Source organism: Lynx rufus, unplaced genomic scaffold (assembly GCF_022079265.1).
Source record: "Lynx rufus isolate CCGP_SWC_20201006 ecotype Redwood Valley unplaced genomic scaffold, mLynRuf1.p SCAF_9, whole genome shotgun sequence".
NCBI classification, from domain to species: Eukaryota; Metazoa; Chordata; class Mammalia; order Carnivora; family Felidae; genus Lynx; species Lynx rufus.
In genome coordinates, this window is record NW_025814897.1 from 6,744,792 (window position 1) to 6,760,968 (window position 16,177).

The window sequence follows — 16,177 nt, forward strand, 5'->3', positions numbered from 1 at the left end:
CTGTCCTGTTTTCTTTATACATTGTGAAATATATAAAACACATAAACACTACATTTTCAGAATCTCTTCATATGGATACATAAAGGTCTTCCTCATTCATCCCTGCCCCCCGCGTTTTTTAACAAAAATTTTCAAATTTCTGTCACCTGTTGCTTTGTCAAATATGTATCTCTGTATACATCATCAGTCAGCTTTTTAAATGGATTTCGAAAGAAATTTCAGGCACAAGTAACTTTCGCTCCCTGAACACTTCAGCAGACGGTCATTAATTGAATATGGTGTCGGTATATGTGTTCAGGTAAAATTTACATGCGGACAGATACATAAATCCCAAGTGTCCGGTTCTGTGAGACCTGACAAATGCCTGCACCCCTGGTACGATGGACCGGATGTTCATCATCCTCAAGAATCCCCCTACACCCGTTCCCTGTCAGTCCTACCCCGTCCTCTTCCAGAGACAGCCATTCTGATGATTTCGGCCGAGATTAGTTTTGCCTCATCTGGGACTTTATATAAATGGAATCATACAATATGCACTTCTTTTTGTAAAGCTTCTTTGAGTGCAGCATAGTGGTGTTGAGATTCAGGTGTGGACCGGCATATCACAGCGGCTCGTTTCCCACGTGTGCGTGAGACTTTACGCTCCCACCAGTGACGTGAGGGCGTGCTAGTCGATCCGCGTTCTTACCAGCAGTTAGAGTTGTCATTTTCATTTCAGTCGTTGTAGAGTTTGTAGTGATTGTCTCAATATGGTGTCAGTTCCATTTCCTGTGACTATTGTTGTTGAGCACATTTTCGTGTATCATTTCACCTTCTTATGTTAAAAATTTTTTTTAATGTTTATTTTTGAGAAAGTGAGAGAGCATGAGCACAGGGGAGGGGCAGAGAGAGAGGGAGACAGAGGATCCACGCAGGCTCCAGGCTCTGAGCTGTCAGCACAGAGCCTGGTGTGGGGCTTGATCTCATGAACTGTGAGGTCATGACTTGAGTTGTTCAGATGCTTAACCGACTGAACCACCCAGGCGCCCCTAGCCTTCTTACATTTTCCTTTATAAAGTATCTTTTTTGTCTGTTTTTTTTTTTTTTTTGCCCACTGCATTGTTCCTTTTTCTTAGTGAGCTATAACAGTTCTTACATATTCTTTGAAATATAGATCATTTGAGAGATATGTGCTTTTCTTTTATGGTTTTTTGCTTTTTATGTTTCATCTAGAAAACTTCGTTTACCTCTACCCCTGAGACATGAAGATAATAATCTCTTTTATTTCTTCTAGAAGCTTTATCATTTTAGCTTTCACATTTAGTTCTAGGATCCATCTTAAATTAATGATTACGTATAGTGTAAGTCAGGGGTTAAATCTGACTTTTTTTCTTTTCCACATGGGTAACAAGTGGTTCTATCACCATTTATTGGAATTACTTTCCCTCCCCACTGCATTGCTTTGGGACCTTTTGTCAAAATCCAATCACTCAAAAATATGTACGTTGGGGCGCTCAGGTGGCCCAGTTGGTTAAGCGTCTCACTCTTGGTTTCGACTCAGGTCATGATCCCATAGTTTGTGACATGGAGTCCCACATCAGGCTCTGTGCTGACAATGCAGAGCCTGCTTGGGATTCTCTCTCTCCCTCTCTTCCTGACCCTTCCCACTCTCACTCTATTTCTCTTCTGTCTCTCTCTCAAAATAAGTAAACTTTGTAACTTTTTTTTTTTTGAGAGAGAGAGAAAGAGAGTGAGCATGAGCGGGGGAAGGGCAGAGAGAGCGGGAGATACAGAATCTGAAGCAGGTTCCAGGCTCTGAGCTGTCAGCACAGAGCCTGACGCGGGGCTCAAACCCGTGAACCACGAGTTCATGACCTGAGCCGAAGTCGGATGCCCAACTGACTGAGCCACCCAGGCCCCCTCAAAATAAATAAACTTTAAAACGAAATATGTATGTATTTCTGGGCTCTCTATTCTATTCCATTGATTTGTTTAGGTAATCTTAGGCCATTATTATATAGTCATAATTAGTATAGTTCTGTAGTAAGTTTTAAAGTCAGGTAGTATAATTTATCCATAGGTAAGCAGTTGATTTTAGTATATTGATCTTATATCCTGTTACCTTGTGGAAGTTATTAGTTCTTATAGTTGTTTTGCAGATTTCTTAAGGTTTTCCTGTGTAAATAATCATGTAATCTGTAAATATACAAGTTTTATATCTTCCTTTCTGATTTTTATACCACTTACTTTTCTTGCCTTGATAAACTGGTTAGGATTATAAGTACATTTTTAGATAAATGTAGTTAAAGTGGGCATCCCTGTCATTTTGGCAAGCTGGAGCAGAAAGCCTTTAATATTTCATCACTAATTACAAAGTTAGCTGAGGGTTTTTCATAGATGCCCTTAATTAGATTGCTTTTTATTCCTAGCTTGCTAAAAGTTTGGATAATAAATCAATGGGTATTGACTTTTATTAAATACTTTTTTTCTGTGTTGAAATGCTTAAGGTTTTTTTTTTTTTTTCCTGTATTCTTCTGATGTGGTGAATACATTGGTTACTTAAAAAAAAAAAAAAACATTTATGGGGTGCCTGGGTGGCTCAGTTGGTTAAGCGGCCGACTTTGGCTCAGGTCGTGATTTCACCATTCATGAGTTCGAGCCCCGCGTCATGCTCTGTGCTGATAGCTCAGAGCCTGGAGCCTGCTTCTGTTTCTGTGTCTCCCTCTCTCTTGCCCCTCTTCTGCACTCTCTCTTTCAAAAATAAACATTTAAAAAAAATTGTTTTTATTTGTACACAAATGTTTGTAGCAGCATTATTCTTAATAGCCTTCCACAAAAGGACAACCCAAATGTCCATTGTCTGGTGAAGGGGTAAGCAAAATATGGTACAGCCATGCAGTGGACTGTCCTTGAGCCATAAAATGGAATGAGAATCTGATACATGCTACAACATGAATGAAGCCCTGAGAAGTGCTAAGTGGAATAGGCCACACACAGAAGGACAAATATTGTGTGATTCCACTTATATAAGGTATCTAGAATAGGCAGGTCCATTAATAGAGTAGAGTAGATATCTGCTGGGACTTGGTGGGGGTGGGGAGAGGGAACTGGGAAGTTACCGTTTAATGGATGTAGGGTTTCTGTGTAGAGCAGTGAACAAGTTTTGGGTACGGATAGTGGCGATATTTGCAGAACATTTTGAATGTACTCACTGCCACTGGATTGTAAACTTACAAATGATTAAAACAGTAAATGTGTTTTACCACAATAAAGTAAATATTTTTTAAAAGGAATGAACCAGCAATATGTGCTACGATATGGACGAATCTTAAAAACATTATCCTGATTTTAAAAAGTCAGTCACCAGAGAGCACACATTGTATGATTCCCTTTATATGAGGTGTTCAGAAAAAGGAGATCCATAAAGATAAAAGGTAGAATACTTGTAACCAGCGCTGGGAGGGAGGGGTGGCTGGAGAATGGCATTTGGCTAATGAGTGTGGGGTTTCTTTTGTAGGTAATGAAAATGTTTTAAAATTTTATTATGGTGGTTGCACAAGTTTATAGATATACTTAAAAACTTCGACTTGCATACTTTAAATGGATGAACTGCATGGTATGTGAATTATATCTTAGTAATAACAAGCTTAAATAGATAATAAGTGATAGGGAACAAATAATACACATTAATGAACAAATAGGTGGAAATTGTTACCGAGAAAAGGTAACATGTCTATAGCAATATGTAATTGGAATTAGAGCAGAAAAGGGGACATAAGCAGTATTTGAAAAGTTATTGGCCATAAATTTCCAGAATTGATGAAAGCTGCCAACTCTTAGATTCTCTTTGAATCCCAAGCAAGATAAATACAAATTAAATCAGTACGTCATAGTGAAACAGCTGGAAAACTGAAAAGAAACAAAAAAGCCCTAAAACAGCCCCAGGAGAGGAAATGACACGCTGCCTTCCCAGAGTCAAGATTGAAGGACTGACATCTGTCTTCCCAGCAGGGTTAATTGGAGGAAGGGAGATGATGGATCGCTGCAGACTTGGCAGGAGTTCGTGCGGGAGCTAGGCATTGGCAGTGCGGGTGGATGAAGGTAGAGGGATGGGAAGTAAGTTAGTGGTCTTCCCACTGGCCCATGTCTACGTCAGGGATGCAGAAAACCTTTCTAGCGAGTGCCAGTTAGAAACCTTAAAGGAAATGCGTTCTTCAGTCCTCCACTTCCGCATCTGCTCTTTTCTAAACTGGCGCCCTCTGGTGGAAGTATCGTTACAATTTGCCCTTTCCACTTCTCCCCACAAATAGTCTTCCCTGCTGTGCAAAGAAAGGTGCACCTCTCCTTATTCTTAGTATGGTGTGTTGCCTTGGAACATAAAAAGCCGCCTGGGTCGGTTAGATGATCGGCTCTTGATTTCAGCTCAGGTCATGATCTCACAGTTCGTGGGATTGAGCCCCACATCAGACTCTGTGCTCAGTGCAGAGACTGCTTGGAATTCTCGCGCTCTCTCTCAAAATAAATAAATAAACATTTAAAAAAGCCTTCGAGTTGCGTAAGAAAGGAATATTTTGAAATATTGGTATTGATGTACAGAAAATGGATTCCTTTTTTTTTTTTTTAAGTTTAGTTATTTGTTTTGAGCGAGAGAAAGAGCACAAGTGGGGTAGGAGCAGAGAGAGATGGAGAGAGAATTCCAAGCAGGCTCTGTGCTGTCAGAGCCCTGTGTAGGGGCTCAAACACAAATCGTGAGATCATGACCTGAGCTGAGATCAAGAGTCCAATGCTTAACCAGCTGAGCCATCTGGGCACCCCCGAGAAATGAATTTCTTATAACTAAGTATCCGATCCTTTTGCAAGTCATAGGGTTTCCAGTTCTTTGCTTTCCACACAATTGATGGCTAGTTTGATGCATTATTAAAAATAACCTTTTGTGTTAGATCTGTATGTATTTTTTAAGCCAGTAACTCGGAAGGTTCTCAACAAGTTGAGTGACATCAGAAAAACTTCCTGTCTCATGTACTTACTTATGAGAATAAGATCCTTCAGGACAGATGTGTATTTATAAAGATAAAAAAGTAGAAATAAAAGTAATTTCTGGGTTCCTAAGTTGGAGGAAAAAAGTTTCATCTCCCTCAGCAAGAGTTGACACAAACAGTAACGTACTGCCTATGTTTTATACATACAAGCATTACAAGTTTGTTATTTTGGAAAGTTGTGTACTTAAAATAATTTGGTTAATTAAATTCTGGGAGAATAACATGTAAGTTTTATATACACGAATTTTGAAATGTTGAATTTAAATTTATTTCATACATAGTTTAGAGAAGTAAGATAAAGAACTTTAAAGCAAAAAATATAGTACACTGGCTTTTAAGTTTTGTTGGCAAAGTAAAATAGAGTTAAAAGTTCTTCATTGTTTAAGAAAAGTTTGTTTACAGTTTTTGAAAATGGATGATGGTAGATATCACATAACGAATTTAGGTTACATTGGATACATTTCAGAGAATGAAGTAACTTTTTTCTTGACATATTAATAATGAAAAGTTTTTAATGTTAACTTAAAAATATGCAAGGACTTAGATACTTTTTCAGAAGTATTTAGCAAGTAAGTACCTAAAGAAAAGTTTTTAAAGATTATTGGCAAGGCTACCAGTAGACAGGCCCTCACCCAGGATACAGATTACTTCGAGGTCTCCCTCTCAGGGCCCTGCCAGCCCTGGGAACCTGAGATGAGGGCCTCCTTAAGTTATGCCCCCTCATTGTCTTGCTCATGAAAAATTGGCTCTAGAAAAAATATTTGCAGGGAGCACCTGGGTGTCCCAGTCGGTTGGACTTCGGACTCTTGATCTGGGATCAGGACATGATCTCATGGTTCATGGGTTTGAGCCCCATGTCAGTCTCTGCACTGACAGTGTGGAGCCTGCTTGGGATTCTCTTTCTCCCTCTTTGTCTCTCTGCCCCTCCCCTGCTCTTGTTCGTTCTCTCTCTCTCTCTCTCTCAAAAATCAACGGTGAAAAAAAAAATATTTGTAGATACCAGTCACTTTTCATCAACTGCTTTTATTTTGTTTTTTAGGGTGGGATTAAAAACTCAGCCTGAATCAAAATGCCCTGAGCTGCTTGCCAATTACTGTGACATGTTGTTAAGAAAAACACCATTAAGCAAAAAACTAACCTCTGAAGAGATTGAAGCAAAGCTTAAAGAAGTGGTACATATCTTTTTTTTTATTTCAGAAATTTTAATTATCTTACTTTGAATTTGTGTTTTGCTTGTAAGACTTTCTGTGATAGCATCACATTTTTTAAAATGTTTATCTATGAGCAGCTAATATGAAATTTTACAATGTGAGATCTCTATAGGGCAGTTGTTTTTCTTCCTGGAAGTTTTTACTTTGTAGCTTCTAGAAAGGAAAATAGATTTAATTCTTCCCCCTTCTTGATTGTTTTGAAGGAATTCATTGCCAGCTTCTATTAAAGGACAAAGAAGGGGGAAATGGGGCTGATGGTGTTTGGAATGGCAGTGGAGAGACTAGGAGTTTTTCACCTCTTTCTTTTTGTGAGAGCCCAGGATAGGTGTTTCAACACCAGTGAGTGACGGGAAGAGTTAGTTGCTTTCATTTTTGTATCCTGGCTGTTAGTGTAATATGCCGTAAGTCCAGGAATACAGAGAGGAAGAAAAACAAGAAGTAAAGATAGAGAATATAGACAATAGAAGATGAGTGTCAGAAAAAGATTTTACAGAAGAGAAAATTGGGGGAGAACCCTTAATTTTCATGTAAAGTTTTATTACGTTGCATATGAAATCTGGAAATTTGATGTTTATAGAAACTAAAAGGTTATTTGATTAGTCTCAAATTTGCTAATTGTTTAGTAAAATAGTGTGTCAGGACTGGTTATTTTTCAGACACGGGCAGTTCAGTAGACCTGTCTGTATATACTCATGTAAATTTCTGGACTTTGACATTGGGGGATATGGAAAGGGCTCAGTGAGAGAGGTGGCGAAGAGTGCACATGAATTGAAAGTAACTCTGTTTTCTGTACAGCTGTTGGTACTTAAATACGTACAAAATAAAGACGTTTTTATGAGATATCACAAAGCTCATTTGACGCGACGTCTTATATTAGACATCTCTGCTGATAGTGAAATTGAAGAGAATATGGTAGAGTGGCTAAGAGTAAGTAAATTTTTTAATATTTGTTTTCCTTACTATAGCACATGGTTCTTATGTGTGCTCAAGTGATGTTGTTAGTGTTGAAGAAGTAGGGGACATTTTATAAGAACATGGCATCAATTATGTAAAATAGGTATCTAATAAAGTATATTTTCTTAATAAAGACTTTTAGTGAAACACCTTTGCTCTTGTTGTGCTTTTGATGTTTTGCTCTTTTCTATTTCCACTTCCATTTGAACTGACCTTATTAAATGGGTTATAGGACAGATCATTACATTGTTAAGGTATTTTCAGTAGTAAATGCATAACTGTAAGTAAAGGCTTTTGTATAGGCAAAAGAACCAATACGTAAAAGACGATGGTTTATTTAGGATAATCACTGCTAATTTAATCATAACTAAATTCTCATATCAAAATATTTTAAGTCTGTTCCTGTCAGTTCACTGTAATGAGTATCTTTTACTTATATACATATATATGGTGTTAATGATTTATAATATGATTTTATTAATACATAGCAAGATTGTATATAGTGTGTGTAGTTATATATATATTTTATATATATGTCTTTCATTTATATATGTATTTCAAAATACACATTTACACATTGCCCTGCTTTGCATGATACTTACAGGATAGTAAAAATTACCCTGCAAACCGACAGTGTGCAAAATGATCTTAATATTAACAGTCAGTGGGAAAAATTATTTTGTGACTGAGAAATTTCTGTCAAAACATTAGAAACTCTTTGTTATAAATATATAGGAAGAAGGGGCACCTGGATGGGTCAGTCACTTAAGCATCTGACTTCAGCTCAGGGCATGATCTCTCGGTTCGTGAGTTCAACCCTTGCATCAGGCCCTATGCTGACAGCTCAAAGCCTGAGTCTGCTTTAGATTCTGTGTCTCCACTGCTCTCTGCCCCTCCCCCACTCACACTCTGTCTCTCAGAAAAATACACTTAAAAAATTAAAAATAAATATATAGGAACAAATTTGTAAATGAATATGTATTTAGTATACTGTAATTTATAACATAAACTTTCATAAACATAAAGTACTATTTCTTTGTAGAAACTTAATACTGCTTAGGAAATTATTTGCAATTCATATGTCCAGTGTCATATCTAGAATATATAAAGAACTCTTACAACTCACCAGTGAAAAGTTAAAAATGGTCAAAGGATTAAAATAGACATTTCTTCACAGAAGATATTCAGATGGCCAATAAGTGTATTAAAGATGTTCGACATCATTAGTCATTAGGGAAATGCAAATCAAAGCCACAATGAGATACTTTCCACCTCCTTTCCTCCCTAGGGAAGCTAAAATTAAAAAGACAGTTACAAGTGTTGGCGAGGAAGAGGAGAAATTGGAATCTCATGCTTTGCTGATGAGAATATAAATTGGTGCAGTCACTTTGGAAAACTCTGGCAGTTGCTCAAAAAGTTAAACAGAGTTGACCCAGCAGTTCTGTTCCTAAGTAACTCCGCTCAAGCGTATGACCACACAAAGCCGTGTCTATGAATGTTCATAGCGGCATTATTAATAAGAGCCACAAAGTGGAAACGGCTCAAAGTGCTGTTCAGCTGATGAAAGGATAAGCGAAATGTGGATTAATCATACAATGGAATATTTCTTAGTAGTTAGGAGGAAGGTAGTACTGCCACATGCTACAACGTGAATGATTGTTGACGTCGTCATGCTCAGCGAACGAATTCTGTTACAAAGACCACCTAGTATACGATTCCCCTAATTCCCAATGTCCACCGTAGCCAAATCCATAGAGACTCTGTAAATACACTAAGCACACTAAATCTATAGAGACTCTGTAAATACATTAGAACCTACTTAATTGTACATTGGAAAAGAGTGAGTTTTGTGACAGATGCGTTATATCTCAGGAGAGCCGTCGTGTAAATGAAGGATCGGTTGACTAGCACGTGCTTTCTTGTCATGTGGCTTCGAACACAGAATGAGCACCATCCATGCGCCTGGGAGACTTGTCATTGTCTCTGTAGGTTTGGGTCAGCTTCCACCCTGTTGTTTGTGGGCGCTCAAGGTCGTGAAAGTTTTTGCTGGTGCCACTTCTGCAGCATCTTATCATTATTATTGTTATTATTGTCACTGCTCCTTTTGTTTGTGCTGATAATTTGCCTTCACTAAGTTCCCCTGCCTGTGTATTTAGTCTTCATCATTGGCAAGTATCAACATTACAACTTCAGATCGCTCTTCTAGAATTTCATTTAGGTTCTGTTTATTTTCATTTCCAGCTTTATTTTTATTTCTTTGGTGTGCTTTTATCATCTTCATTGGCCATTGAGCTCACTTTATTATCCATTTTTATAAAATGTCAAGTGGATCTGTCACTGTGCTTTGCTTTCTGTGGGTGAACTGAATAAACAGATGACTAACAGATTTCGAAAGGCGGATGGTGATTGGTCACTGATGAGAAGTAAATTTGTGCATTACTCATATTTAATATATGGTGATAACCGAAAGTTGAGCTGTGTTGTTGGGGGACTGGTGTGATTTAACTATACTGTGGTGACTGATTCATGCACATTGAACTCATGCAGAGAAAGCCTGGGTTACCTGTATTCTCTTGTTTAGTTTTTAAGAATCAAATTTAATAGATAGTAGACTATGAATATTCTAATAAATAAATTTAATTTTATATTAAAGCTTCTATATATTATTGTTCATTACCTCTTTTGTCTTTGCTTTTCATAGGAAGTTGGTATGCCCGCAGATTATGTAAATAAGCTTGCTAGAATGTTTCAGGACATAAAAGTGTCTGAAGATTTGAACCAAGCTTTTAAGGAAATGCACAAAAATAACAAATTGGCTTTACCAGGTATTATTTTATAATTACATATATTATGTATATAGGCTTTCTTAAAGAGAATATCTTTGTTTTCCAGTAAATTAGAATTAACCTTAGTAGTAATAGGTACAAAGATGTTACAAAGTCCACATTCCTTGAAGACATCTGGCAAAACAGAATTTAACAATTTAGATTCGTAATCTTTATTTTTATGTATGTATCTATATGTATGTATGTATTATTTTTAATAGCCACTACTCACTTGCCTGAGTTTTACAGGTTTCAGATCCAGTCACATGAAGAGAGTAACTTCTTTTTTTTTTTTTAAGTTTTATTTTTATTTAAATAATCTCCGCACTCAACATGGGGCTCATACTCATGACCCTGAGGTCGAGTCCCATGCTCCCCTGACTGACTGAGTCAGGCAGGCGCCCCTCTAATCCTTTTTTTTTTTTTTTAAAGGCACCTTTAAATCTTTAGGGTTTTAGTTTTCACCAAAGTTTATCCAGTATGTACATATTTAATTTCTTTTGAATTTTATCCATTTTCAAGATTATTTACTTCATATTTCCTGATATTCCTACTTATAGCTGATTCGGTTAATATAAAAATTCTGAATGCTGGTGCATGGTCAAGAAGCTCTGAGAAAGTCTTTGTCTCCCTTCCTACTGAACTGGAGGATTTGATACCTGAAGTAGAAGAATTCTACAAAAAAAATCATAGTGGTAGAAAATTACATTGGCATCATCTCATGTCAAATGGAATTGTAAGTAGATGGTGTATTAGTTCAGATATTGGTTTGACTGAAAGTACCAGGACTCCAAGTAAGAGTTGATTAAACAAGATAGATCTTTGTTTCTCTCCCGTGTAAAAGTTTGAACACGTGCAGTGGATCTAGCCCAGGAAGTTGTTAGGGACTTAGCTTCTGGTTGTATCACCATGCTTAAGGTATCGCTCTTGTCTGCAGAATCCAGTGTGATGCCCACTGTGGCTGTCTTCCAGCCCAACAGGAAGGGAAAGATGAAAGTATTCCTTACTTTAGAAGCAACTTCTAGAAGTTTCCCCCATCATTTCCACTCACCTCTCATTGGGCAGAACTAGTCACAAGACCACATTTCGCTCCTTGAAAGCTGGAAGATGAGCCTTTATTCTGGGCGGTCATTAAGGTCTGTTAAAATTGTTACTACTGTGTAGGAAAGGAAAAATATATATTGGAAGACAACTGCCAGTCTTTTCCGTGGATAATCTCACGTAAGGAGAGTATTCTAGCAGGGAGGTGGTAATCATCCTGAAGAGATTCTTACCTTTATATTACTTTCTCTCTTGCAGATAACATTTAAGAATGAAGTAGGGCAATATGATCTGGAGGTAACAACATTTCAGCTGGCTGTGTTGTTTGCATGGAACCAAAGACCCAGAGAGAAAATCAGCTTTGAAAATCTAAAACTTGCAACTGAACTGCCTGACGCTGAGCTTAGAAGGACTTTATGGGTTTGTTTCACGTTTTTTTGTTTTTAAAGTGTATCCAGTTACATAGCAGGAAATATTTGATGGCTTGCTTATCATAAATTTATGAATTCATAACACTCTGCAAATGACCTTTAACCAAGAAAAAAAAAACGCTAATGAGGTGTTAATACATAAATGAGGTATTCATGGTAAAAAAAAGAAATTGAAAATAAGCAAGTTACCAAGATAATGAAACAGGGGGAAAAAATGGAGAGTTGAGGTGCATGGGTGGTTCAGTCTGTTGAGCACCTGACTCTTGATCTCGGCTCAGGTCATGATTTCATGGTTCATGAGTTTGAGCCCCACGTCGGGCTGCGCTGGCACCATGGAGCCCGCTTGGGATTCCTTCTCTGCCCCTCCCTTACTCGTGCTTGCTCGCTCTCTCTCAAAAATAAATAAATAAACTTAAAAAAGCAGGGGGGCGGGGTGGAGAGAAAGATTGAGTTGGTATTTAAATCTTACCTGTGAGGAATGTGACCAGAAATTTCATACTAAGAATGTGTTCAAAGATTTTATGACCAAAAATGCAAGAATTAGGAAACTTTGGTCTTTTCAGGGGCTTGTAAAATGTACTCATTAGTCTCCTGTTCATAGCTGCATGTTACCCCTACTCCATAGACCTCTTAGAAGTTCCAGAATAAATAATTGTCTAGAGAGAAATAGCTGGTGTGTCAGTGGCAAGTTGGTTTTGTTGAGCTCGTGTATGACCGATCCCTGCAGTCTCTGTCTTCCTGTGAAGGGATCATTTAGTGCTTCCCTCCTCGTGAGCTGCCCCCCTCCTTGTCCTTTCCTCGCCATACATTCACAGTGTTGGACCGGTCGAGGCACCAGGCAGAAGTTGGTTGTGATTTTGTTAGCCATGTTGGAGAACTGATCTTGGTATTTCATACCATTTATAGATGGTAATTGTTTTCTCTTTCTTCTTCATAGTCTTTAGTAGCTTTCCCAAAGCTCAAGCGGCAAGTTTTATTGTATGAACCTCAAGTCAACTCACCCAAAGACTTTACAGAAGGCACCCTCTTCTCGGTGAACCAGGAGTTCAGTTTAATGTAAGGCTGATGTTGGTTGATGTAAAATAAAAATGCCTTGTTTGACTTTGGTGTTTTATTGTTAGCAAAATGGTTGTTTTCCTTACGTTACTTTTAAGACATATGTACACTGACATCGCTCCAGGTTTCTGCCATTTAGTTGTTCATTAAACATACTGAGGACTGGAGGTGTTCACTTGTTTACGTGTTTTTCATGGGTACATTTTGGTATCTGATGATACTGCTTTTCATCTTTAAGCATCCTTTTGCACTCTAAAGAAGCTCTATTCACACAAATCACTTTTTCTCCTTAAGATCCATTTAGATGATAATGCTGAATAACAGCCCATATATTTCCAACTATCTCAGCTCTCTCGTGGCAATGTAAATTACATTAGCTTTGTTATTACAGGGCATGTTGTCACCCATATTTTATTAACTGAACCTTTGTTGTGTTTGGGGGAAATCCTATGGTTCATTTTAAAGCTATCTGTTGATTATTGGTAACTTTTCCTTTGAACAGTTCTAGTATAGTAGTCTTCAGAAAATTTCTGTATCTTTTTTCTCAGACATTGTTGCTGTAATATGTTTAAAAGGCTTTCCACTGTAAAATATCTGATTCAATGTTTTTTATAGAAAAAATGCAAAAGTTCAGAAAAGAGGTAAAATCAACTTGATTGGACGCTTGCAGCTCACTACGGAAAGGATGCGAGAAGAGGAGAATGAAGGGATAGTTCAGCTACGAATACTAAGAACCCAGGTTTGTGACGTTAAGACAGAATGTCTACGTTTTGAAAAAAATTGCATTTTTTTGGTATTTATTTGTTGTTTAAATTTCAATGACTACACAGTGCAGTGTTGGTTTCAGAAATTTTTCTCTTTTTTTATCTTCAGATGTTTAAAAAAATTTTTAAAGCATGTAGTAGGTATTCCACCTGTAACGAAGAACTAATTTTCACTTTACTGGAACTTAAAAATTGTATTGCTGACCTTATCTTAGCTGCTGCAAGAGATGTCTGTATGTCTTGGTGGCCTCTGGTAGATTTTTTTTGTTTTTTTTAATGTTTATTATTTTGAGAGAGAGAGAGTGCAAGTACGGGAGGAGCAGAGAGAGAATCCCAAGCAGGCTCCATGCTTACAGTGCAGAGCCCTACACAGGGCTCGATCCCACGACTGCAAGGTCACGATCTGAGCCAAAATGACGATCCGGACCCTTAACCAACTGAGCCACCCGGGTGCCACCTCCCCTCCTCCCCTCCTCCCCTCCCCACCGGTAGATTGTATTTGTTGGGCAAAACCTTGGTTTTAGGTTGTGTCTGCCTTTGACCATGACTGATTAACTGTGTGTCAGCAATAAGTTACAATTCTAGGATTGAAGTATTCAAATTCTTATGTAAGTCTTGTAATTTCATTGTAGTGTGAAATGAGGGAATACTTTAAAAAAGTTTTCTTTTAAGTTTTATTTATTTATTTTTAGAACTCTCCACGCCAACGTGGGGCTTCAGCTCATATCCCCAAGATCTAGAATAGCCCGCAGGCTGAGCCAGCAAACATTTTAAAGCTAAGATTGTGATCCTTCTGAACATGTGAAGAGTGCCTGTTGCAGACTGATATGTGTCCATTCTAACTTTAGGAGTATTCTTATTACAACCAAGTGATCCCACTTGCACTATTTTTATTGAATATTATTTGAAACTGCTGGCCAACTCAGTAAAAAATGAAAAGAGGAAAGATGAACATTTTTCATTACTTACACAGCATACAATATGATAAAGTAGCGGAGAGAAAGGAATAAAAGTCGGTTGCTTTTCTGTTTAGCAATAAACATGTAAATTTCAAAAGCTTAAGAGAAAAATGAAAGCATAGACCCCATAGGCACTTTTTTAATGAGTCATGTTGACAACCTGTGTGAAGAGGGTGGCTATCCCTAGGGGGTTCAGAAGGAGATTTGAATAAGTAGAAGATGTTGCTCTTTTTTTTTTTTTTACTAAAACTTTATATTGAGGTGTAATTTACATATGCTACAATGTACATTTCACAGTTTGGTTGTCGTTGAGTTTGGATAAGTGTACGTACCTGGGGACCATCACCTAAGATACACAGCGTTTGTGTTACTGCAGCCAGCCCCCCCTCCAACCGGACTCCTGTCCCATTGCCTGGTTTTGCCTTTTTTGGCTCACCATGGAATACCACATTTTTCAGTGACAAGGCTCAGTTACTTAAGGAGTCAGTTTTGTCCATGATAAAAGTTCAGCCAGGGGGTTGTCTGGGTGGCTCAGTCGGTTAAGTATCTGACTTTAGCTCAGGTCATGATCTCGCGGTTCGTGAGCGTGAGCCCCACTTTGGGCTCTCTGTTGTCAGTATGGAGCCTGGAGCCTGCTTTGGATCCTCTTTCCCCCTCTCTGTCCCTCCATGGCTCACACTCTTCTCTCTCAAAAATGAACGGACGTGAGGGGCGCCTGGGTGGCTCAGTTGGTTAAGCGTCTGACTTTGGCTCAGGGTCATGCGCTTAAATCCCACGTCAGGTTCTGCTGACAGCTCAGAACGTGGAGCCTCCTTCGGATTCTGTGTCTCCCTCTCTCTGCCCCTCCCCTGCTTGCACTCTGTCTCTCTCTCCCTCAAAAATAAATAAACGTTAAAAAAAATGAATGGACAAATTGATTCTCAGTTTTATGACAAAGAATATAAATGAGTGTTTGTGATCCTTAAAAAAAGGTAAGAATAAGGTGTTAGTGGAACTTGCCAAGTGTTACAACTTAGTAAAATATCTGCAAAAATAAAACAGTATGACAGGCAGATTAGTTGAGGAAACTAACTCAGAAGTGAACCTACTATGTAAGTATAGATGAACTTTACCATAAAGGAAATAATTTCCATGGGCTGTGAAAGGGAACGGATTATTCAGTAAGAGATTTTAGAGAGTTTTACGTTTGGGGTGAAAAATTTGGATATAGTCCTGGTGTATGGCTAGACCAGGATAAATTCCAGATGGATTTCAGTTGAGCTGTGTGACGGGTTGGCAAGTATAGTCCTTCCATAAGATGTGCAGAGGGGCGCCTGAGTGGCTCGGTCGGTTGAGCGTCCAACCTCAGCTCAGGTCATGATCTCACAGTTCGTGGGTTCGGGTCCCACATCGGGCTCTGTGCTGACAGCTCAGAGCCTGGAGCCTGCTTCCGATTCTGTGTCTCCCACTCTCTCTCTGCCACTCCCCTGTTCACGCTCTGTCTCTGTCTCAAAAATAAACAAACATTTAAAAAAAAAAATTTTTTTTAATTCAGTTTTTCTGTTTTGTCCGAAACAGATGGGTGATTATGTGCAGTCCCGTAATCCAGGCTGTCCCTGATGTAATGCTCAGCCTTTCTCATTTCTCCCTGACCCTGATCTACCCATCCTCGCCCTTTGTTGTTTCCCACATGGCATCGGGATGGACGGAGGGTGAAAGGAGTCCACGTGACCTTGTAGTGACAGTGAAGGGATCGTCACATCATTGTGACAGTGTCCTGGGTTCTTGCTCTTGACATCTGTGGGGTGCTTTACCTGTCACCTGTGGGAGTTTGACTTTCTGTGGCTCTCTGCTGCTGCTGGCTGTAGCACAGGAGCTGGGGCTTCTTTTCCCGGTTGGTAAGGGCCTCCTGGCCCCTTCCCTGCTCTGACTGCCTGCC

General features: G+C 38.6%; 1 protein-coding gene across 1 annotated transcript in view; it reads left to right on the forward strand.

Moving 5' to 3' along the window:
• Positions 1-16,177, forward strand: part of CUL5 (cullin 5) — a 97,546-nt gene that overhangs the window by 75,888 nt on the left and 5,481 nt on the right. The window contains exons 12-18 of the mRNA XM_047070776.1: positions 6,058-6,190; positions 7,025-7,156; positions 9,885-10,008; positions 10,569-10,744; positions 11,308-11,469; positions 12,418-12,536; positions 13,152-13,275. Coding sequence (XP_046926732.1) covers positions 6,058-6,190; positions 7,025-7,156; positions 9,885-10,008; positions 10,569-10,744; positions 11,308-11,469; positions 12,418-12,536; positions 13,152-13,275 — 970 coding nt within the window. The remainder of the gene's footprint in view (positions 1-6,057; positions 6,191-7,024; positions 7,157-9,884; positions 10,009-10,568; positions 10,745-11,307; positions 11,470-12,417; positions 12,537-13,151; positions 13,276-16,177) is intronic.